This window comes from Anguilla rostrata, chromosome 8 (genome assembly GCF_018555375.3).
Source record: "Anguilla rostrata isolate EN2019 chromosome 8, ASM1855537v3, whole genome shotgun sequence".
In the NCBI taxonomy this organism is placed as follows: Eukaryota; Metazoa; Chordata; class Actinopteri; order Anguilliformes; family Anguillidae; genus Anguilla; species Anguilla rostrata.
Window position 1 is genome coordinate 38,491,559 of NC_057940.1, and position 23,286 is coordinate 38,514,844.

The following is a 23,286-nucleotide window of genomic DNA, read 5'->3' on the forward strand; positions in this document are numbered from 1 at the left end:
AGCAAATTGAGTGAGATGAATCAATAGGCTCCTAATTAAGTTGTTGAACACGTGTTTAAGTGCTTTCATCATTTTTCTTTAATCATATTAGCACAATGCAGCTTTGGCTTGTTGTCATTTGCTTTGTCTTGCAATTCTTCTTCATCTATAAAATGGTTAGTATCCACATGTACACCAATTATGAGCCTATTGATAAACCTCTTTATTTCAATCGGTCAAAAAATGTGTTACCTCTTTTTACGTAATTGTTTGTAATATAGCACAATAATGCACATTGTGAACATGCCACATATAGCTATTTCTGGCATAAATGTGACTTTAAGAGGTTAAATAATCCCTCTAAATATGAAAAGCACCTATTTAAGAAAAATTAACAGCTTGTTGTTGCTTGTAAGTTTGGGATAGAAGTTGTGGTTGGAATGAAAACCAGCGCACATAGTAGTCCCCCAGGACCAAGTTTAGGAACCTCTGCTAAACGGTATACGCTTGGCCTAACAGACTGAATCAGTTAGGCGACGATTGGTAAGTATGGCTTTATTTTATGATCTGCCGTACTGTGAGCCATCCTGGCTGTGCACTGATCACATATTGTAAGATCTCCCATTCTTATCTTTTTGCGGCTATATATCTGTGAATATAGTTGGTCTGCTTCTTGGCCTTGGTCATATTTCACACATCTTCATGCAGAGCTGAGATCTTCCTGTGTGTCACTTCATCACTGCTGATGTATTTTATTTATCGGTTCCATATTTTAGTTCTCAGGATTCTGATGGCACTGTTTGAATGCATTTTCACTGAGCTTGCCACAGTGGGCAGTTGCAGGTTGGTCCTAAAACCTTGACAACCCACGTTTAACTTTTCCCCCCAAAGGGAAAAACGTTGACATCCTCTCGACTTTTCTTAGTCCAACAGGACTCCCAAAATGATCTGGGTGTTTTGAAGAGTTTTGACTCACTCAGTGTTCAATTATTATTTTCCACCTAAACAACCTACAAATCACTAAAATGTTTTTGTGGGTTATCAAGTTTTTCAGGACAGTTGTTCCTGAAAAGGCGTTTACATCAATTTCTGCATTTACAGATGTACTGTTATGAAATTGGGCCTTCCATCTCTGGAAAGTTATTTAGGGATATTTTCTTAAAACTGAGCTTAAAACAATTAGTTCATCCATTATGCAATCTTCCTGCTTTTACATTAATAGTTTGCCCTAATAACTAAAGCCTTTTAACTTGACGTTCTAGTCAGCGCAGGGCATTTTAGAAAACAAGAAATTAGTTGAGTGTACATCCCCTTCGCAAAATGTGAACGGTCCCCATAAGGAGGTTTAACTATTCAAAATCCCAGCTTGTCAAAAAAACAAATAAAACCAATTCCTAATGGAACAACCCAGGTACTTTTTAGAAACACCTGAAATATTCAGAATACTGTCGATCTTAGGGTAGTGGGAATAGTTCTCTGTAGTGCCACTGATACGCTCTATCGTAGCCAATAGATGAAAAATCAATAGATTCAACATGTAGTAGGTTCGTATAGCAGCAGATTCATAAGCTGTGTTGGCCGTAGTTTCTCCCAGGCGCTGGACAGGAAGGAAGCCTGCACCACTCATTGCTGATCACCGCCGCAGCCTGCAGAGATCAAACACTCGCCTGCATGACCTCATGCTCACTGACTGAGTTTCAGTGCTGGGCGCCTCACAGTGGCACGGACGCCAGCGATGTTTGCCTTGCGATGGATTGATTCGGCTCCCGCGCGTACAAACAGTTCAGGCCCGCTAAACATCCTGGGGGGTCGCTGTGAGAGGCTCGCGTCACTGTGAGGTGTGTGTGTGTGTGTGTGTGTGTGTGTGGGACGGTGTCTTTGTGGGGACACCACGTGGGGCGAACAGTGGGAAGTCGCCGTTCTCTCCGAAAGGGACATTAACGGTGTCCTCTCTTTCCTTACTGCGCCTCGCTGGCCCCCCCCCCCTGCGCTCACAACACCTGAGGTACGCAGCCTTTAAATAAGTGAACACTAGAAATGACATCGAATGCACACTAATGACCGCAATGGAACTCTAGAGCGAAAATCACAGTTAAGCTTAATTAAAAGTCATGACAAAAATCTGCAAGGGAAAGATTCCAGGAGTTTTAGGAGGAGAAAACTAGTTTTCAGCTGAACAGCAAGACTGAAGGCCAGTTTTTTTTATTTTATTTTTTTTACAAAGGGAACTGGCTGTACTAACACAGATATTATTTTAGACTAACCAGATGGTCAGCTCCATACTCCTGACGCTGAAAGTTCTGTCTTTATTTTATTGAAGCCAAAACATTGAATTTTGAACATTAATTAAGAAGCAAGTACAAATGAATTACCTGAGCCTGGTACCGTGCATCTTCAGAGGATGGCCTGAAGCACCAGAAACTGTTACTAATCCTGTAAAGAAAAAAGGGAGAATGGGGAGAACATAGGAGAGTGCCATCAGCAAGGACCCTAATGTCCACATTGATGTTAGGATCACGGATAATATAGACTAACCAGATGGTCAGCATCTGGTCAGTCTGTATTATCCGTGATCCTAACATCAGTGTGGACATTAGGATCCTTGCTGATGCTACTCTTCCTGAAGGTGTGATGGGAAATTTACATGGGCCAAAGTTTCTAAGATTTTTTTTATTTTTTATTTTGTAACCTCGGAGGAACGGATGGGTACCAACTGACCATCCACCTCACGGAGAGGACAACTGGCAAAGTAGATAAACTTCAGCTGCTCTGGAAAGGCTTTGGCTGAACCTGTGGCCAAGTTACAGATTTAGAGCAGGCTTTGCTTGGTTAATGTATAACTGAGGGAGCTCCAAGCATGTCTGAAAACCTGGGCCACAGGTTGCAATGGCACTCTGAACTTACAGGAAAGTATGACTGATCTAATCCTTTGTGCCATCAGCAATTCTGCGGCCAAACCTTAACCAAAGTTTGGCTTCACAATCGTCTGTAGTCGGCAATTGACCAAAAGTCAGCATATTTTACTAGTTGTTTCAGATTGATTCTTAAAAATGTTATTTTGTGTTGCATATTTCCAATTGTGTTTGAATAAGCTCAGTTGAACTGAATTACTGTACTACACCCGATTACCAGTTCTGGCTAAATACAGTGGCTAAGTTCCTGGATTTTTATCTTTGCCATTGTGGGGCATTGTGGTTAATGGTGTCATGAAAAGGCAGTGATGGTACTACAACCCTGATCCATCCATCCTACTCAGTCTTAATTTCTCCAAAGATCTACACCCAAAAACATCAAAGGCCGGGACCCAATTCCTGGATTTTGATCCTTGCCGTTGTAAGCATTGTGGGTAATGGTATCACGAAAAGGCAGTGACGGTTCTTCTTTTGTCATGGTCAGAGCCAATAGGAAGCATGTCTTCGATGGAGGTGAACGTGGACATGTTGGAGCAGATGGACCTCATGGACATGTCGGACCACGAGGCCCTGGACGTCTTCCTCAACTCCGGGGGAGACGATAACAGCGTAGCCTCACCAATGCTGGGTATGGCTCCTTTCACACACTCAGGAGAGTGAAGCAGCTCTGCTGTCGACTACGTTCAGTCAGTCATTGTTTGTGGATTAAAATCCTTTCATTGATTTGGCATCAGGTTCCCTGTGACTCCAGTTGTGAATTCTTTAACGATACCGTGTTATCGATCGTGAGGGGGTTGTCGCTCTGCGCAGTAGTGGACTGCGTACCTGCAGTTGTCAGCATGTTCAGGTACCAGAAATTGCTGTAATCAGCAGTGACACTCTTCCAAGTCTCAATGAAATCTAACTGCCTTTGACATTTACCTCAGAGCACTTAGTTGGTGTTTCCGTAATGTTAACCATTCCGGAAATAGGCTTGCGCTCAAATAAATCCGATGGGGGAGTCAGTTTTTAAATGGCTTTTTGTGCTTAGCAGAACATGAATTACACAGATTTAATTAAGGAAAGCGGTGGCTAGGATGAACGCTGCTTCGCTGTGCAGAGGTCAGGTGTGGAGTCTTTAACCTCACGCAGTGGCTCATCCTCCCCCCTCCCCCCTCCTCCCCCCTCCAGGCCCGGATTCGGAGCCCTTCCCCGCGGAGATCACGCTGAGGGTGCCCACGCAGGCGGAGCTGAGGCAGAAGCTCTCCTCCCTCTCCTCCACCTGCACCGACTCCGCCAGCCCGGAGACGGAGGGGGGCGAGGAGGCCGAGCCCCCGCTCGTCCAGCCGGACGAGGAGGAGGTCCAGGCCGACGCGGCGCTGGCGGCGCTGCCCGAAGGCCGGCCGCCCAAGGACTCGGACGACAGCGACTCGCCGGCCACATAGAGCCTGGGCAAAGGACCGGACCGCCATTTAAAAAAAAAAAAAAACTACAACGTGCGCTCGCCACGCAAGGAGTCTTCAATCATCTGTGTTCTCTGCTTATTATTTTTGTAAAGAAACTCTGTCTGGTAATGCCCAACAGTACTGTGTGGTAATGCGATCTCCCCCTCTCTTCCCCTCACAAAATATGAACCTTCTCTGTCCCCCTGAACACTAGCCCAGTATCAATTAATTTAATGAGCTAAGCAAACATCACTTACATGGTCTTCAATGAAAGCTAAAAAATGCTTAAATGGTCTTCAGTGGCCACATTTTTTCACTACATAAGACAGCAATTTAAAAGTTGAAAGCTACTTTTGGGTTTCTGGGTTATATTACTTGTTAAAACTGTGCATAAATTGTGTTGTTCATTTTTGATGCCCTTCAATAATATATTATTTTCTACGGACAGTAGAAAGACCAAAAACTCTGGTTTACTCTTGACTGAGCATCCATAGCCTACTGCCGAGTTGCTTTTAAGATGTGATGGTCATTAAAACAGTTGTGCCGTTCCTTACAATTGACACAAAGAAACTGAGGCCTCGTGTACTACAAACGCGTCAAGCTACAAACTTGTGACTCTTTCATTTGAACCAATCGGCCATGTCTTGACAAGAAGAGCAGCTTTTATTGGTTAATAAACCCTAGCAACTTACAGCACATAACTCCACCCATTAACGGGTTTGTGTAGCTTTGATAACTATATAAGATACCTGACCTACAAGAGACCGTAAAAACTGTAGCAGTTTGGAAATACAGGTTCTCCGGCAGATGTCTAATGCATTGTTGAATTATGCAAATCCTATGCAGAAAAATATAAATTTAATGCTTATGTTTTGTGAATATGTTGTTGGTGAGACTACTGTATGGGTCCCAAGAGCCTCAGCCAATACAGGTGCTTGCCGGGAGTTCAGGGCGGGGGCTCCGTCGAAAAGGTTGAACGGTTTGCCGACTTACCAGGAGACTGCAGCGATGGGGCTCCACCCAGGGTTCCTTGGCTTTCTGCTGCAGTAGTTCCTCCAAATGGTACAGCATACACCCACAGGCTACCAGCTGTCTGCTATAGCAGTGTGCATTTCCTCCTCTCAGGACTGGCCTCTTTGGAATGCTTGTGGTCTGTGTAAAACAGTGTTACCCACACTTTTGTCTACTTAAGTGCGTGTTCATGCAGCGTGAGTAAGTGTGCAAGACTGTCCCATGTCTAAAAAACGACAACACGCAGTACACTCAGCCCACACTTAATGCACCCTTACCCTAATGTTGCTTGGGACTGGTATTTGGAGCCAGGTGTATCTCACAATTCACCAAGTTCAAAGAGTCTTCCCAAATGGAGGTGTCCCCAAGATGACAGGGAAGAAAATATTCCTATTTAAGTTTCCACTGTAGCACATATTATTGGTCCATATATACAGTATGTCCACATGTCTAGTATAAATTAGAATGAATTTCAATTTATCTTTACAGAGGTTAGCCTCCTGTTGCTATAACAGCATCCAGCACAATTTCATGCTGTAGTAAATTACCCCACATTTTTTGCATGTGCAGTGACCATCCTCCGCACAGGTAACCAAGTAGCCCCCTGACTGAGTGCAAAGCCTACAAGTGTGAGGGATGGGACAGGGCCAGTAACCGGCTTGGAGGAAAGCACACTAACAATGCCCGACATCCAGGCATAACTGGGTTAAGGACTGGGCACAACTCACGTTTCTAAATAAGGGGGAGAAATTGGGGATTTTTTCCCTTCCAACAAAATGACAGCAATGCAGCACAAGTTTGAGAATTCTTGAAAAAACAAGCCGTTGTAACTGATTTTGTAAATATCTGATATTGGCAAAAATATTTGGATCCCCCATTTCTTAAATTCCCCTAATGATCTCTAATTTGGAACTGACAGTTGGCTCTTGATAAAACAAATTGTTCAGATTAAGCTAAACAGAGCAAACTGTAATGGCCATTAAATTAATTTCAGCGAAAGAAAGCAGTGTTTGTAGAGAGCAAAGAATAAAAACTACAACAGTGACAGCCACACAGACACTGGAGGCACAAACCTGCTCCAAGAAAGAAGAAAGAACACAGAGAAATGTCTGTAAGTTTTTATTAAACCTTAAAAGTACAAACTCGAAAAGTAAAAAAACAAAAAAAAAAACAAAAACAAAAAAAAATAAAACCTGGCAAAAGCCGGTATGAACCTTTCCACATGGCAAGAAAAGGCCAGAGGGTCAAAGCCAATAAATAAAAGGTCAGACTGTAAGCAATAGTTTTACTGTAGAAAAAGGAAAACAACTCAGAGTACACCGTAAGGTCATAAAAACTCGACAACCACGTTTTGTTTTTTTGTGTATTTTTTCAGGTTTTTTTGAAAACACTCAACTCGGGTTTTCATTAAATACTCCTAAAACAGTTCAGTCTTCTGTGAAGGACAACAACCAACAAACTGGATTATAGGTGGTCTTGACAGTCACCTCCAACAAGCTCAGTGCAACATGAGTAGCTACTACGTTGTTGAATTTTCAGTAATGAAAATGTAAAAACCTTTTTTCGTGAATGAATTTTTCCCTTTTATTTAAAAAAGTAAAGCTAAAAAAACTAAGGGGCCCCCGCTACTCGATATCTTTTTTTTTCAGTGATGTAAGCAGCACTTATTTATAAATGTTACAAGAGCAACCCTGTAGCATCAAACGCACACAGATGAAGAAACAAAAAATGTAAGGCTTTTTCTTCATCTATCTTTCCACCCCCCACCCCCCCACTCTCACTCCCACCCCCACCCCCCCACAAAAAAGGCTCAAGTATTTAAAGAAATTTACAGGAATATGTACAAAAGTTGTTTTTAGTTGATTTCGTGGTTTTGTATTTAATCATTCATAGTACATCTGGAAAAGTGAAAACTCAAAAGGGGGATGGGGGGGAAAGCAAAAAACTTGGATTTTCACATTTTACAACCTTTGACTAGTGGCTCTACTTGTGATAGCACATCAGACCAAAAAAATATGGATCAAAAACACAGAAAATAATATAATAATAATAATTAATGCTTACTGGTACAAATGAAACGACAGGATGAGGAATATGGAATGTCAATACGATTGCACATCTGGAACGGAACAGGCCTCGCGGCCTTCCCGTCCCGTTGAAAAGAAACGCTAGAAATCCGCGTTTCTCTTTTTTTGTCATTTGATATACAGTAATACCCAACAGCACCAAAAACAATGTGGATTTTCCTACTAAGAATCAGGCACAGTTTTCACACACTAGGAAAGGAGGCATACATCAGCCCCTCTCTCCCTTCATTCCTAACCGGTGCGGAGGCGAGCACGGGTCACCTCCCCCCGTCCTACACAGAGATATTCTGAACTCGACAGCCCTGGTCTTCTCTCCACCTCCGCCCCCCCCGAGGGAAGAAAATGGAGAATGAGAACACTTCCGCTTGGTTAAAATCAAGAATAAAAAAATCAAGCTGGTAAAAACGCAGGTGAACCAAAATGTCTTCTCTCCCGACCGCCACCGTGCTCCCACAAAAATAGCTGCTTGCTTGCTTACAGAGATTAAAATCAACCAATCGAGAAATAAAACTAATTAAAAATTAAAAAAAAAAAAAAACATTAAAAATTTTTTTCCTGCTGATCGGGAGTTTTCCTTTCCTCCGTTGGCTCACGGATCCAGACGACCGTGCGTGCAGTCATAGGGGCTGATGAGGGAGGGAGGGAGGGAGGCGGGGCTAAACTGAAGGAAGTCACCTTTGACCTCACAGAGCAGCGTCAGTTCAGCAGGTGTAGGACGCGTTTACACGTGCGAACGTTTCGTTTTAATGCTAAGACGGACACGAAAACAAAACAAACAAAAAAAAAACCTCTAAAAAAAAAAAACAAAACAAAAACAAAAATCTTCTCTCGAGCTAGTGCAAAAAAAAAGAACCCGCTTTCTACAGCGGGCTCTTCATACTAAGGGGGAAGGTAGAGGACGTGGGGAAGCGGGGCGATAAAATGAAACCAAAAGTTATTTAAAAAATGAAATAAAATAAAAAAGGTTTAAAAGCGGGGACTTTCTTGGCATCTTCATGAGGAGCTCATAGCGCTTTTGGACAGGTGGGCGGAGGAGAGGCGGGACAGCGACACCTCCACGGTGGCGCGCTTGCGAGGCCCGCGCTTGGCGGGCGCTCGGCCGATGCTCACGCCGTTGCAGTGCTCGCCGCCGCCGCCCCTCACCGCGGCTCGCCCGCACACCTGGCTCACCAGACTGTTGATCTGCTCCTGAGTCCGGCGAGCGGAGAGAAAAACATGCAGGAAAAAAAACAACAAATAAAAAAATCAGGAGAAAGCCTTCAAAATTCTGCCGTCAAAAACAGTTTTTCCCCCCTTTTTATCTAGAAATGATTTACATATGATTAAACACAATGTCTCGTGTGGCTCATGTTTTTATATGTTTATTCCCCCCTTTATTTCAAGAAACTATAAAATGGAAATGGAAAAACAAATAAAATTATCCTTTGTCAAATTGAGTCAGGCCTGTAAATGTTACACTTTAATGAGATGATATAGTATAGAATACAAAATAGAATTCAAATTCCAAATTTAAATTCAAAGATCATTGACAAGGAAATATTTTATATTTTCACAATAAAGAGAAGATGCTGAGGATTCTTAGGAGTGGACATGACTGTGTCTAGGCCTGCATACTCTAAGTAACTATCACCCGCTGTGACATGTCCCTGATGCAGGGCTGGGTGTGGATCCAGACTTAACACACACTGCTGGGGAAGAGCCGCGCTATAGTTCTCCGTCTCAACGGCGCCCCCTCTATGGTCGGCTGAGGAACTGGCCAGCCTTACCTCATCGTAGCGATACATCATCTTGAGCCCGCGGCAAGACTTGTGTTTCTCCACGTAGCGCAGCGCGCACTCCAAGCAGAAGACCACGTTCTCGTTCTCCTGGACCACCTGCCGGACACAGGAAGAGAGAAATGTCAGAGTGGGGAACCGCGTTAATTTATGTTTGCATTGCTAATCTATAATATTAGCTTTGGCTTAGCCCCTGTGTTTACATTGCTCATGTGCGAGATTTCTCCTCTTTAACCCCATCATGTCAAATGGGGAGATCAAAGTGAAAGCTTCATCCACATGATATTTATCATGCACCACGTTTAGAAGCCAATTTTTAAGTGCTGGTCAGGGGACTGTCCAGATGCAGCACGTTAAATGAACAGAAATCAGTACAAAGGCTGCCTGTGTCCTCTGAAACATCATGCTGTTGACTGCCAGCAATATTCACAGTCCCAACACACACATCTTCACAACCACTGCTCTGCTACAGTCTTTGACACTAGTGTAACATCGAAAAAGCTGTTTCTGATTGGCTGTACCAAGCACTTATTAATCACTTTCTAATCACAATATTTAAAATACATTTCGAGCTTCAATTAGGAAGAAATCATAAATGAATGCAAAGAAAATATTTTTTCTTCAGAACGCCCATAATTGTTTAAGTGAAAAAAGCCTTAAGGTAACAACTATAGAGCAACAGCTATAAACGGACTTCTCTGTCTGAAGGTACCATAATTACAGCTGTTCTGTACACTACAGCCATACATTATAGTGCCAAGCGCAGACTTAAAAACGTATGGTATATCAGCCCAACTCCCCTGAAATAGTCTACCACGGTATAATTGTAATGTATGTCACTTTACCTCACAACAACCTCTTGTAGGTTTCCAGAATAGTATAGTGTATACAAAGCTGTAGCGTTTGACTGACGGTAACATACAATGAAAGGCTTTAAAAGTTTCTTGCCCCACAGCAAAGCTCAGGACCGTAATGTTACACAGAGCTCACAGTCACATGACCCTGTGCCCCGGCGCTGCACACGGGCGTTAGCGGTGCCCGCGCCGCGGCGGGCGCTCACCATGGAGAGGTAACAGAGGTGCTGGCAGATTTGGCAGCGGCGCTCGGACGACTCCAGGGCCAGCCACTTGCGCGGCTTCTTCCTGCCCTCGCCGGGCGGCTGGCTGGCGTCGTGCGTGCCGTAGCGGGCGGAGGACAGCAGCCCGGCCTGGTACAGCTCCTGCCGCTGTCTCATCTCCATATCCCTGTTGGGGGGGGAAGAGGGTCGGAACGTTCTGCTCTGTGCTGCCATGGAAACTCCCGCTGACTCCGCCCCCTCTGTGAGCTCAAGAGCCTTTACACTTCGTGTATTTCAATACATAAGCAGGATCAGAATGCATACGTACTGCAACGCTTCACTATATATGGAAAATGTAGCTTACTGCCACTTTAAGATACATATTTTTAAATACACTGCTGTGAAATATATTTCTCATAATTTTTTTCCCCCCAAAAGTACACAGTGCAGTATATTGCATTGATATAAGGTTTATTTTCAATATCCTTGGATATCTGCAGTGGTATAAGACTGAATTCCATTCAGTCACAGAATGGTCACAAGAGATACTGTGTTTAGTTTTACAAATCTACCAATACGGGTCTCGAAATTCATGATATCATGCTACCGGTTGCTTCTGCGGGGGACACTACGTATCGATTGTGTGTGTTGCTAGGCGACGCACCTGAGATCTTTGAGAAGAGCGGAGATTGTACTCAGAACGTGTCCGTTCTCGCGTTTGGATTCGGCGGTGGCGATCTGGTACAGCAGCTTCTCCATGGAAAAGGGCTTCGCAATGCGCCGCCATTTTAGGTCCTGGGGAGTCGAGTGGGAAAATCACACGATTAGAATTCTATTAAAACCCCCTATGCTGAGCCCCCTTTTTTTTTAAACACAAGCCTGAAAATGACACACCCAATATAAAACGGTTACTATTCTTGAACCCTTTCGCCCATTAATCCTGGTCTCTTTTGAAAGGTAACCCGTGGGAGTTTGTTTTCCAAGAGCCAGAATTACTCCAACTATCACTGAAACAATGTAACAGATGCTCAAACACAATGGAGGAGGAAGTTTTTTTTCTCGCCTGAAAGATTTATTTCTTTGAGCGGATACAGATGCTCGTGGATGTGCCTGGTCTGCTTAGAAACACAATGGAGCTGCAGCCACAACACTGGACCAATGCTGGTTCAAATTTGATAACAATAGCACCAAAAATGAGTATTCTGCATTGCTTTTTTTCCCCAAAGCTATGTCTAAGGGAGTTTCCAAAAAGGAAAGGACAAAAAAGGACTCCAAAAGGACACTTGGGAACCATATGATATTATGAGTCCTTAGAGGTGAAAAATACTACATTATTGTATACTGTACGCTCATGGAAGAAGTGCGCTGAAATTAGCTCCCTTTCCCCCTGTCTGCCACCCTCCCCCTCCCTCTGGCAGCAGCAAGTCTGCAAGATTGTAGAAAACAACTACATTAGCAATACAGTCACTAATCCATTTATTGAGGTCCATTGATGCACATTTTTGTCAAACACCCCACCCCCATAAAAATGTCACATACATATCCCACGATTTCACATGCCGCATTTATAATTCACGCCCACTCCTTATTTATAAGCATACCGAATAATAAAGAAACACATTTTGTGGATGCATTTACATGCTCACCAACATAAAACAGGATCGAGTCCTTCGCAGAACATGCCCTCTGCTTTGAAGTCAAAGCCAAGATTTCACTGTCCTCCTCAGAAGTATTCACTCAGACGAGCGATTTCCTTCAAGGCCTCTTATGTTTAGACTTAGGCAGTGCAGGATATTTATTTTGTTGCGAAACCATTAGGTACAAAGCCTCAAGAACCTTTTTTTGCTGCTGCGTAGTTCTTCGTGTGTGTACTGAAAAAGTTTGATTTGGCAAGCTGAACAATCTATAGGCTACAACGTTAGAAACATGATTTCATTGGCTAAAACAAGGCTGCTGCCATCAGTATTGCCAGTATTGTAATGGCAATTTAAGTATTTCACAGCAATACTAGTTCTCAGAGCAGCAAATATTGATTATTTTGTGATTCACTGAGGAAAGTAATTTTCACAAACAAGTCATTCTGTAAGTGCTCTTTTTTGCCACTACATGCCTCTGAAAAATGCCTCTCAGGTAAGGTAGGCACGTTCAAAAAATCTTTTTTCAATTTAATTTGATATTGCTGATACAGAATGACTTCATTAAAAAAGCTTTTTAAAAAAAAATCTACATCAACATCAATGTGATTTGTGGATTTCCAAAATGCATAGGTGAAGACCCCCTCAAGCCTGTTTGGCCTCCCCACATTACAAAATAAGTAATGGGGGTCACTAAAACATTGGCATCATAAAATAGTTTATAGAGAGAACTGTGAGTTTTATCACTTTCAAACGGTATATATTGTCTGAACAGATTGGTTGAAAATTTCACTGTAAACGGAATCAATACAAATAAACTCACTACTCACACCAGTGCATCTTAAGGGGTTAAACAGACAAGAAGGATGCAAAGGGAAGGAAGAGTAAACTGAAAGACGATGCATTTTCAGAGGGGTTGAAAAGGCCAGAATGAATAAATGCAGCCACCTGCTGGAAAGGAGGGCTAGGGCGACAGCACCACCAACCAAAGGCAATCTCACAAGGCTGTCTAACAGCCCCAATCAACAACTATCAGAGAACTGCTGACAGACAAAATGGAACCAGGATCATGTTAATAATCACAAACATGTAATAATTACAATTGCTAAATTGGATCTCAGAACACGCTCATTGCAGATTAAAATTAAACTGAGAGCTGTAAATTTTAGGATGAAAATTTCCATCTGATTTTGGCTACATTTATTATGCTGTTCTAATGGGGAAACAGGCAGAAAGCTCTTCGGCTGTGTCTGATTGTCACCTTCCTGAAAAAATACTCCTCCCACCTATCCCACCCATCCCCCGTGTGACTGAGGGGGGGGGGGGGACAGTCAGGGCCCGATGCCCTCTCGTGGCGTTTTAGGGTGGGGGCAGTGCCCGACAGGAGAGATGTGGGCTCACCTTAGCAGCCTCGTATCCCAGGTCCATCCACTGGGTGGTAGCAAAGTGCACGGTCTCCGACACGCTGTACCCGCAGCACACCTTGGACACGAAGGTCCCCGGGAAGCAGACGACGAACTGGCCGCTCTTCTGCACCGTGCGGTGCACCTTGATCCCCTCGCGGCTCAGAAGCTCCGGCGAGATCTGGGGGGGGGGGGGGGGGGGGGGGAGTGGCAGGCGGCACGTCGTAAACTCTTTCTTTACCTGGAGACCCACGCGCTGCGTTCGGGCCAATCACGCGGCACGGTTTTCACCGCCGCAGACGAGGTTCGGCATTTCGGCCGAGGGTATTCCGACTGTGTCGATTTTGGGATTCAAACCTGCATCCCTTCTGGTGACGAGCTGTGTTCCCTAGCGTGTAAAAGCTGTGTTTCCATGTGTGCAAAAGCTGTGTTCTAGTCTACCGTACATGCAAAGGCTGGGCCTCCTTTAACTGCAGCAGTTTAAGTTGCTACAGTGTCACCCCAGGGACTCTACCCAGAACATTCAGATGAACGGTCCTGTTTAGTGTAATGGCTTTGTTCCATTCTGCACTGCTTTATATTAAGTGCAGCCTTACAGCCACATCTGCAGCGATATATACTGTCCACATTATGCGCATTTATACAGCTGGACTTTAACTGCTGAAGGAACAATAAAACAACAAAGAATAGCAGTTAACTTTTATAGAAAAATTCTGCCTCCAACCAAGTCCAAACCTTCAGGGGAAAAAGAAAGGCAGGAATCTCTACTGTTAGAGTCTCTCACAAGACATCTCATGAGTCTCAACAGTGAGTGACCCTTATGGCTCCGCCCCCATGACCCAGCGCTGCTGGCAGACACCTCACAGGTGTGGCTGCTGCATGGAGCTGGTGGGGAGCGACCTCCCGGTACTGTGGGGAAACGTTCTGTGAGTGGCGGCCGGGAAAGGGGGCGGGGGCAGGGGGAGGTGTGAGAGAGGTGGGAGGGGGTGAGGGAAGCGGGTGTGAGAGGTGGGAGGGAGAGGGGGCCGGGGAAGGGGTGGAGAGGTCAGAGGGGGCGGGGAAAGGGGTGGGAGAGGTGGGAGTGGGCGGGGGTAGCGGTGGGACAGGTGGGAGGGGACGGGGGAAGGCGGGTGAGAGGTGGGAGGGGTCTCACCATGATGTTCTTCTCCAGCATCTCCAGGCCCGGGGTCCCGTTGGCCTGGAGCAGCGTGTGCACCACTTTATCAAGCTTACTTTTCTCCTCAGCAGGAACACAATACCTAATGCGTGAAGGAAGGGGCGTGGTCAGCCTCCAACACAATGTCAGCAAACCCCTTATTTGGGGAATTAAGACAGATATCCCCCCATCTTAATTACCCAAATATGAACACTTCATGGTAAGCAAGCCTGACTCATCGCTGCAATGTCCTCTACCGATTGGGCAGAGTCGCATCGTAGCGCTCTGGTATAAACACGCACCCGAGCACCACTTCATTTCACGCTGCAGTGTGGGGAGCAGAGTCACACTCTGGCCAACTGTGCACTGGCCAACCTGACTCCTAACCACGGCTACCACTGGGACGGTCAGGATTGGTGCCCCAAACCAGGCGGCGCACCAGAGCGCCACAAACCGCCGCCCCAGAGTCCTCTGGCGTCAGATCTGACAGAGCAGCCCCTTCGAAGCGGGAGGCGCGTGGGGTGAAGTTTGAAGCGAGGAGGATAACGAAGGGGGAACTAATTCATTCCGCGGGATAACTCCAAACGGGAGGAGCCGCGCCCCCCCCCCCCACGCAAAACAACGAATAGGCGGCTCCCCGCGTTATTTCTGGAGCCCGCGGGGAGAGCCGCGGGGGGCCTCCTAAAGCGAGCTAATAAAATGGCGCGTTCACAAATCAGCTTCAGTTCGCTCCTCCGCGCACCGCAGGGAAGAGCTGCTCCAGCGAGACCTGCCGTCAGAAAGTTTGCCTTCCTGTCCCAGAACACAAAATGGCAGTGACTGGAGCATCGTTCCTGAGCCTGACTGAGCGCTTCTGCTGTGTTCACACAGTCTGTACAAGCACTGAGTGTTTTATTTAGTAAAGCATATAATTCAATATATGACGCCCAATAATGGCATTATTATTACAAGAAAAATGCCCTTAACAGTCAAAAATGTAGAGTGGAACTCATCCGTATCTGTTCCAATGTCAGGCGAACATGAATGATTCACCATAAACTGTAATGCTTCAAATTATGCAGCCATCTTGGCTCAGCATTTTAAACTGGCCAAAAGGGTTTCGGGACAGGGAAGCAAGCATGTTGCTACGACGTCACTGCAGCTAGGCAGAAGCCACTGGGCACAGTAATTATGGAATAAAATGGGAGGGGCCACACAGACACAGATCACACCATGCCCCGAATGACAAACATTGGACTGTGCCGACCTGGAACACCTCAAACCATAACTGCGGCTACGCGGCAAAGCCTCGGCTCAGTGACGTCAAACTGGCATTCTGGCAGCCGCCAAACCATCCTTTGAAAAGGTAACAGCCTCTCCACTTCCTGTTGGCGACTCGAGTAGGATCCTAATCTACTCCAATATAAAAGAGCTGTGTTCACCAGCACACAATAGTCAATGGTCTCAGTGCTTTCATCCCAGGTTTCTCTGTCCTGTAAAACCAGCGCTGTAGTTTCTCAGTCGGGCTGATGCTAGGGCTGCTCGCGCGATTCTTTTGTCTGTTTCTTTGTCTGGGTGTCTTTTTTTTACCCGGCTCTTATCTTACGCCAGTTTTTTTTTTTTTTACATAAATGAATAACACTTACGAGCCCATTATCTCCTCTAAGCAGATCGGCTTTGCGATCTTTCACGGCGCACTAAAAAATTTACAGCTCTCAGCAGCGTCGTGCTTTCCATCTAAGAGGCACCTAGCATCGCCCGGTGAGAAATAAAAAAACCCTGGAAGTGCTTGGTTGGATGTTCTGAGCATGTATAAATCTGCCTTTTCAAGCCAGTTTATTTGGTGCTGTGTTTGTAATTCCAATTAAAACATCTCCCTGGGGTTCGTGCTCACAGCCTTTCAAGAGAACTTAAAAACTTATCCCGAGCTCCGATTAGACACAAGCGTTAAATGGTAATTAAACAACAATCCTGGTGCCACATTTGCAGCACGTGACCTGTGACATCACTGCTCCTTTGTGACCTCAGGAGATCTGCGAGGACAGCTATCTACCGGACGATGGAGAGTACCTACCAAACGCAGTCAGCACCAGTGTGTAAGTAATCAATGTATGGAAGGCGGTTTTGGTCACGGGACCAGCATGAGGTAGAGAACACCATGCCAATGTTCAGCCAGGGAATGGTCACTCCTGGAGAGAGAGAGAGAGAGAGGGAGAGAAAGAGAGACAGACGCACAGACAGGGAGGAAAGAAACAGAGACTTAAAATGAGAACACCGAGGACAGCATACAGTAGCAGCAGTAAGAAACCTGGGAACATTAAATGGGCCTTTGTGTTTCCTTCAGTGCCATGTGTGTACATGGGTGGAGCCTGCTTACAAGCATACAGCAGTCTCATTTACTGCCACAAGGAAGAATACCATTTCTTCTATTAGGATGAATTGTGCACTTGTCTTTCAGTCCACCTTGTTGATATGCAGGCACGGAACAGCCCACGCAACACACTCTGGTGGGGGATGGGGCTTTAAAAGAGAATGCGCAGCACGGTCTCTAAACCCTGAGCGAACGAGAAGAGCTCTCTGAGTGGGCATGGCGGACGTGGGAGAGGGCAGCGGCTGCCAGGGAGCGCTGAATGGCGGCTTATTCCGCGCCCCCTGGCACCGCCGCTCGCGGCTTGAACCCGCGCCGCGCTCGCCGGCTGCCGGGGGAGGGCTCGTTTCGAGCGCCGCTCTCGGCCTGAGCTCCGGGCTTCCTCCCTTCTGGAGGGGCCAGTTCGCCGCGGGTCCCGCGGGTTTTGGCGGGAATTCGAACCCGCGGCCCGGGCGACCTACAGGGCGCACGGCCGCCTCTTTCCAGCCGCTGGGTTCCAGCCGCCTCGCCTGGCTGAATTTAGGATCGCTTTTCCCCCCCCAAAGGGCTGAGAAATGATTTAACATAAAATTCCAGACAGTATGGTTTCTGCCTTCAATTAAGAGCCATTAGAGCATGTTAGAGGACCCTGGTGTCAGGCTGGGGCAGGTCCCCTAAGATGGCTGAACCCATCGAAACAGCTAGCGCCCGCATTAATGACTGCGCTCCTGCCAGACAGCCCAATTCGCATTAAGAATGTTCCCGCGGCCGATGCGCGTTTTACTGCACTGCCATGGAGGGAGCTCAGGTGCTGACTCAGAGCACAGCTTGTGCTTTATGCGGTACACACTCTATTTGCACATTTCACGCCATTTCAGTGTTATTTGCTTCAGAAAATAAACCGCATTCAAACCGCACCGAGAGGGCCGGGGGGCTGGGTCGGGCGGAGTCGGGCTAGAGCATGCTGGGAAGCGGCTTACCCGGCACAGCACCAAGATGACGCAGGATGGATCCGGAGTTATTGGGAAGGACCGTGAGATTCCATCCATGCCTGCGGAGGAGAAGAGGGGTCGCGGTTATTAATGAGGTCACGCGTGAAGTGCAACGGACCACGAATCTCAGCGCGGAGGCTGACCCAGGGGCGGGGCGGGGGCGGAGTCACGCTGAGACTGAGATGCACCTCATGCAGAGCCCCTGCAGTTTAAGAGCTGAGGTCAGAAAATCTTCACTGTTAGGTACAGCGAGCAGCCAGTACTATTTGTATGAAAAGCACAAGGGGAAAAAAAGAAGAGTAGCATGCTTTTCTGCCCAACAACACTGTGCCTAACACCACTGTGCCTTTGGAACTCACTTACATGAGAGTAAATCAACCTATTTATCATTCAAAACAATGATCAAAAGCTTTGACTAGACTGTATAATAAAAATGTTTATCTTATTAAAAGTGCACATATTCAACCCTTGCAACCAAAGCCAAAAAATATTTGCCTGAGGCCTTTTTGCCTGACTGAAGAATGAGAGCGTGTTCTAAAATCTAAAGTCTCAGCTGCCTACTCAGGAATGATGCCAAACCGTCTGACAAAGAGAAATCAAGCCACTTTGTCTGAGAACACACTCGCTACTTGCTATTTGTCTGACAAATGAGGCATGAAGTCTTTTAGGCTTAGGGAAGAAGCCAAATTGGATGACAGACATACTGCAATGATTGATGGTTTGGCAGCTGAATAATGATAACTTTGCAGCAGAAGGTTAGACGATTGACAGCTGAGATTTGACGATATCTCAAAATGGATTCCTCAACGGTCCACCGCGTGGCCCGGATTGGTCACGCTTCCTTTACAGGAAGTCTGAAAGCCGGGACACGCGATAGTTGGTTTCGTGAGATGTGGGTCTCATCCAAGCAGAAATACCCAACATTAAGCATACGTAGGTTAAATAAATAAAATTTAAAAAGAGGCGTTTCCTTTTTGAAAACGCAGGTGCGACGTCGGTCCTTACTTTGAGAACGGCTCCGACTTCCCCACGGGGAAGCCGCTTCCGTGCGTGTTCGTGTCCACTTTCCCACAATGCACTGCCACATGGCAGTCCTTCTGCTCCACTATTCGCCAGTACTCTTGCTGCGGTCGGGGAAGGAAATCAGAAAGGACACAGAGAAAGACAGGGAGGAAGAGCGAGAGGGAGAGCGAGAGAGAACAAATTTAAATATTTACGGCACGCTGATGCTCCGATACACGGACAGAAAAAAAACACGACAAGTTCACTGTGAAATTCACTCGTTCAAACAAGAGAAATCTTTCAGTTGTTACCAAGATGATGGGTATTAATAAAGCATTTTAAATACAGCTAAATCCAGAACCACATCCAAAACAGACATATATGAATTCTTCCTAGAAATATCGTAATTTATTGTACATGTGTTTATCAGTGTTCACCATTGGCAGCCTTTGCACATTCCCCTGGAGCGGTGCCACAAGCATTTGACTATGAAACCCGAGGAAAACGTTTGCTTGGATTAACACAGATGGTCTTCGCTATGCAGAGCAGTACATCCAACAAAACAAAATGTGCCTGAATCTCAGATATTTATTCTCCCCAGACCGGCGACGCGCCATTGCGTTAGCGCAGGGGGAAGCGTACCTCGACTTCAGCGGCGCTGGGCTCCTTGTTAAAGCACATGTTCATGGTATTCCTGGCAGTCCTGAAGAAGGTCGTCAGAGACACCGATCTCCCCTGAAAGACAGCGAGAGCACAGCGGCGGCGTGAGCGAGGTTCGAGCGGTCGCCTCTCGACGCCCCCGCGTCTCCGCGAGGTGACGCCGGCCCACGCCCTTAAAGATCAAGGCGGTATAGAAGGACTGATCGTTTGTGGGGGGGGGGGGTGAGGGATGGGCCAATTTGAAAAGCTGATGGAGAAACGGTGGGTGCCGAGCGACCCCGTGACCCTCCTCGTCTCTCCCGGGCTCGGCCTCGGAAAATCCGCCCTCAGCGCAGAACTTCCCGGGATCTCCGTGGAAGAGGAGCTTTTTTTGAAGCCGCCCATTAATCAAGGCCTGGAGAGGCCTGGCTTTGACGGCCCGCTGAAACACGCTGGCGGCCGTCGTCTTCGCCAGAAGCGCCGAAGTTACCGCATTCTTTACGCGGCCGAAAAGTCATTCGTCACGGGCCTGTCCGCGTGGATATTCAATTACAAACTAAGAGCTCCCCGAGGGCCCCGTGCTAGAATGGGGCTCAGACAGGTGAGCCTGCTCAATGTCGTAACGCGGAACGCCCGGGGCAGCGTCTTCACACACACACGAGATTTAAAACGGGCAGATGGAATGTAGGGTAAAGCATAATCATTTATGAAATTCTGGTTGGAAAAGAAATAATACCTTAGTTTAAGTGGGTCTTGTGTAGCTTTCATTATACACTACTACGTGCCCCATGATGCATCTTACCAGTCGCCACCATCATACAAGTATAAACATTACAACCAGCTCACAGAGGCTCATTTTCGTACGATGTGTAATATACAAAGTTGCCGTTCCTCTCATAGTCATAACTAACCTCACAGGCTTTCAAAATAAATTTGTAAGCTAGCTGTAATGTTTATAAACATGCTTATGGCAAAGGTCATCGCTGTTGAAGATCAAATTCACGTAAAGCATTACCCAGAGAAACGTTTTTAAATGACTCACACGGAATTACTTTCGCTACTGCTCTTCGTACAACTTTCTCAGCACAAGTGTGGGTTTGATTTCACAGCTCAGTAAGGCGTCTGCACCTGTCTGTTTGTGTGTTGGGGGGGAGTGGAGTGGGCCCACACAGGAAGGCAGAGACAGAGAGAGACCGAGGAGGAGCGCTCAGGGTGTCCGTCTCGGGCGGCCCTGCGGTGACCTACATAACGGCACACCCGACTGTGTGGTCAAGAGGTGAGCAGGGCCTCGCTTTGAGATGGGGCGGCTCTCCTACGCAGGCCACTTCCTTCCCTCACACACACACGCACACACACACACACTCACACACTCGTACACACACACAGACACGCACAGACACAAACACACTCACACACACACACACACACACACACACACACACACAAGGCACATAACCTGACAAAACACCTGCACTGCTTCCAGCTAACCATTTCCAGTACACAGAGAAAGCTAACAAGCTATCAAATTACAGCATGCAAAGCTAACGCTCTCCTTCTCCGGCTCAGAGAGACCAAACAGAGGCCAAGCAAACGCGCTGCTAGCCTAATAGCAGCAAGACCAAAGCGTGACAGCTTTCAGCAAACATCCTCCCGTCACCTCGCAGAGGATCAAGAACACAAACGCGCAATGTACCGCACACGCACTAACACACAAGCACTGCACAAATGCACACGCCACACGGCCTTCTCACACGCTGGCGAAGCATATGGCCGCAGGGCAGGAGCAGCCAACGGCGGAAGCTCTACCGGTCCTGTCACAAACACAACCGCTAGGGCCAAGCAAACAGAGGGCCAAGGTCCTGCAGAAACCCATGCTCCCCACGTGGGTGACGCACAGCGAGGCTCCCCTCTCTAGATGGCTCGGTTTCCAGGAGTACGGTCGATGGAGATCAAGGACAATGCTAGAGAGCTTCGGTCACTGACCGCAGAGCCTGCAGGCGGGCTATCGGTCGCCCTGTTCTGTTTCTGAGAGCACACTGCTGCTCTAACAGAATGACAGAGAAGCATTCCTGGTGGTCCACACCCCACAGAACACGATTCTAAGCTGACCGTCACTATCCACTTGCGACCCAGCGGTCAGCCGGTAATTCATGGCTGTAATAATGAAGGCTGGGTTGAGTGGACACAGGCAGCACAGCTCATGATTTAGGCCGAGGTATGGGACACAAGCTGAGTAAGGCTCTAATGCAGGCTGGTGTAGAGGACACAGGGTGAGAGACTGAGACTGGTGATAATGCAGGGTGGTGTATGGAACACAGGGAGAGTGACTGAGACTGGAGATAATGCAGGCTGGTGTAGAGGACACAGGGCAGGTGATGAACTGGATAATGCAGGGTGGACTGAACCAGGAGTGACTGAGAGATAAATGCAGGGTGGTGTATGGAACTCAGGTGGTGACGAGATGGTAATCAGGTGGGATGAGACACAGGGTGGGTATGAGACTGAATAATCAGGGTGTTAACACAGGGGAGTGATGAGATGGTGATAAGCAGGTGTAGAGCACAGGGTGGGACTGAGACTACTAGTGCAAAAGTTTAGCCAGGTGAGAGCTGAGACTTGAATGCAGGTGGTGGGACCAGAAGACTGGACTGAGATACGCAGGTGTGTGACGGGAGAGTGATAGACTGAGATACCAGGTGTGTAGGACACAGGAGAGGACTGAGACTGGAGATATGCGGCTGTGTAGAGGACACAGGGAGGGAGAGACTGAGATAACGCAGGTGGTATGAACCGGAGGTGCTGAGACTGAGATATGCAGGCTGGTAGAGGACACAGGGCAGGTGACGAGACGAAAGCAGGGGGGCTACACAAGAGAGTGATGAATGTATAATCAGGGGGACCGGTCACAGTAGGTGGGCGGTAGCGGACCCACGATAAAGCGATCGTCTTGTATATACACTTGTGCTGGTCGCTGAGAACTCCCCTGTCTTCGTCCTCCTCCCCCTCCTCCTCCTCCCCCTCCTCCGCCTCCTTGCGTTCCTGAGCAAACAGCCTCCGGCGGCCGGCCGCGAGCTGCGAGCCCAGCTCCTTCAGCCGGCCGCGGAAGCCGTTCCGGTGCACCACGCCGTTGACCAGGCCGTTCTTGGGCTCGTAGCGCGGCAGCGACAGGGAGCGCTGGGCGCTCTCCGAGTGGCCCTCCAGGGGCCCCTTGCGCCGCTCCAGGCCCTCCTTCTCGGCCAGCACCTCCCTCTCCAGGCGCCGGTGCTCCTCGGGCGACAGGGAGTCGTAGGAGAGCAGGTACTGGCAGTAGGCCTCCTGCAGCTTGGCCAGCCGGTCCTGGGCGGACTTGGGCACGCGCAGCAGGTCCGCCAGCTTGCTCCACTTCTTGAGGTCCGTCACCTGCTGCATGCCGCCCATGTCGTTGATGAGCTGGAAGAAGCGGGCCAGGTCCAGCTCGCAGCCTCCTGAGGGAGAGGAGGAGGGAGGGAGGGGATCAGAGAGAGAGTGTGTGTGAGCGTACGAGTGTGTATGTGTGCATGCGTGCATGTATGAGTGGGTTTCTGTGTGTGGACGTGAATGTGAGTGTATGTGTGTGTGAGTGTGTGTGAGCATGAGTGCAAGCATGTGTGCGAGTATCAATGTGCACGTTTGTGTGTGTTTGAGTGTGCGTGAGAATGTGTGTGTGTGTGTGTGTGTGTGTGTGTGCGAGTGCGAGTGTATGAGTGTGAGTATGCGTGAGTGTGAGTGCGTGCGTGTGCCAGTGTGAGCAAGTGCAGCTGATATCTCCTCACCACACCACATGTCAAGCAGAAACCTGAGATCAGGCTTCTCCGTGCATATGGACTCAATCTGATTCATGTTAAGTATCTTCGTGTGGAAGAATGGAACA

At 47.4% G+C, this 23,286-nt stretch overlaps 2 protein-coding genes across 4 annotated transcripts in view; one reads left to right on the top strand and one right to left on the bottom strand.

Moving 5' to 3' along the window:
- The window catches only part of LOC135261677 (dysbindin-A-like), a 69,384-nt gene extending 62,866 nt beyond the window's left edge, over nt 1-6,518 (top strand). Inside the window, exons 9-10 of one of the 2 annotated variants that reach the window (XM_064348188.1) lie at nt 3,385-3,519; nt 4,062-6,518. In XM_064348188.1, coding sequence (XP_064204258.1) covers nt 3,385-3,519; nt 4,062-4,315 — 389 coding nt within the window. In that variant the 3' untranslated portion in view covers nt 4,316-6,518. Of the gene's footprint in view, nt 1-3,375; nt 3,520-4,061 lie in introns of both variants that reach the window. The other variant, XM_064348187.1, reaches the window with a different exon arrangement.
- Nucleotides 6,430-23,286, bottom strand: part of jarid2b (jumonji and AT-rich interaction domain containing 2b) — a 135,864-nt gene continuing 119,007 nt past the window's right edge. For both annotated transcript variants that reach the window (XM_064348186.1, XM_064348185.1), the window contains 11 exons: nt 22,344-22,861; nt 19,401-19,493; nt 18,762-18,880; nt 17,745-17,815; nt 16,492-16,606; nt 14,436-14,541; nt 13,281-13,463; nt 10,910-11,040; nt 10,249-10,432; nt 9,180-9,287; nt 6,430-8,601 (listed from right to left, as the gene is read on the bottom strand). In XM_064348186.1, the coding sequence (XP_064204256.1) occupies nt 8,407-8,601; nt 9,180-9,287; nt 10,249-10,432; nt 10,910-11,040; nt 13,281-13,463; nt 14,436-14,541; nt 16,492-16,606; nt 17,745-17,815; nt 18,762-18,880; nt 19,401-19,493; nt 22,344-22,861 (1,823 nt within the window). In that variant the 3' untranslated portion in view covers nt 6,430-8,406. The remainder of the gene's footprint in view (nt 8,602-9,179; nt 9,288-10,248; nt 10,433-10,909; nt 11,041-13,280; nt 13,464-14,435; nt 14,542-16,491; nt 16,607-17,744; nt 17,816-18,761; nt 18,881-19,400; nt 19,494-22,343; nt 22,862-23,286) is intronic.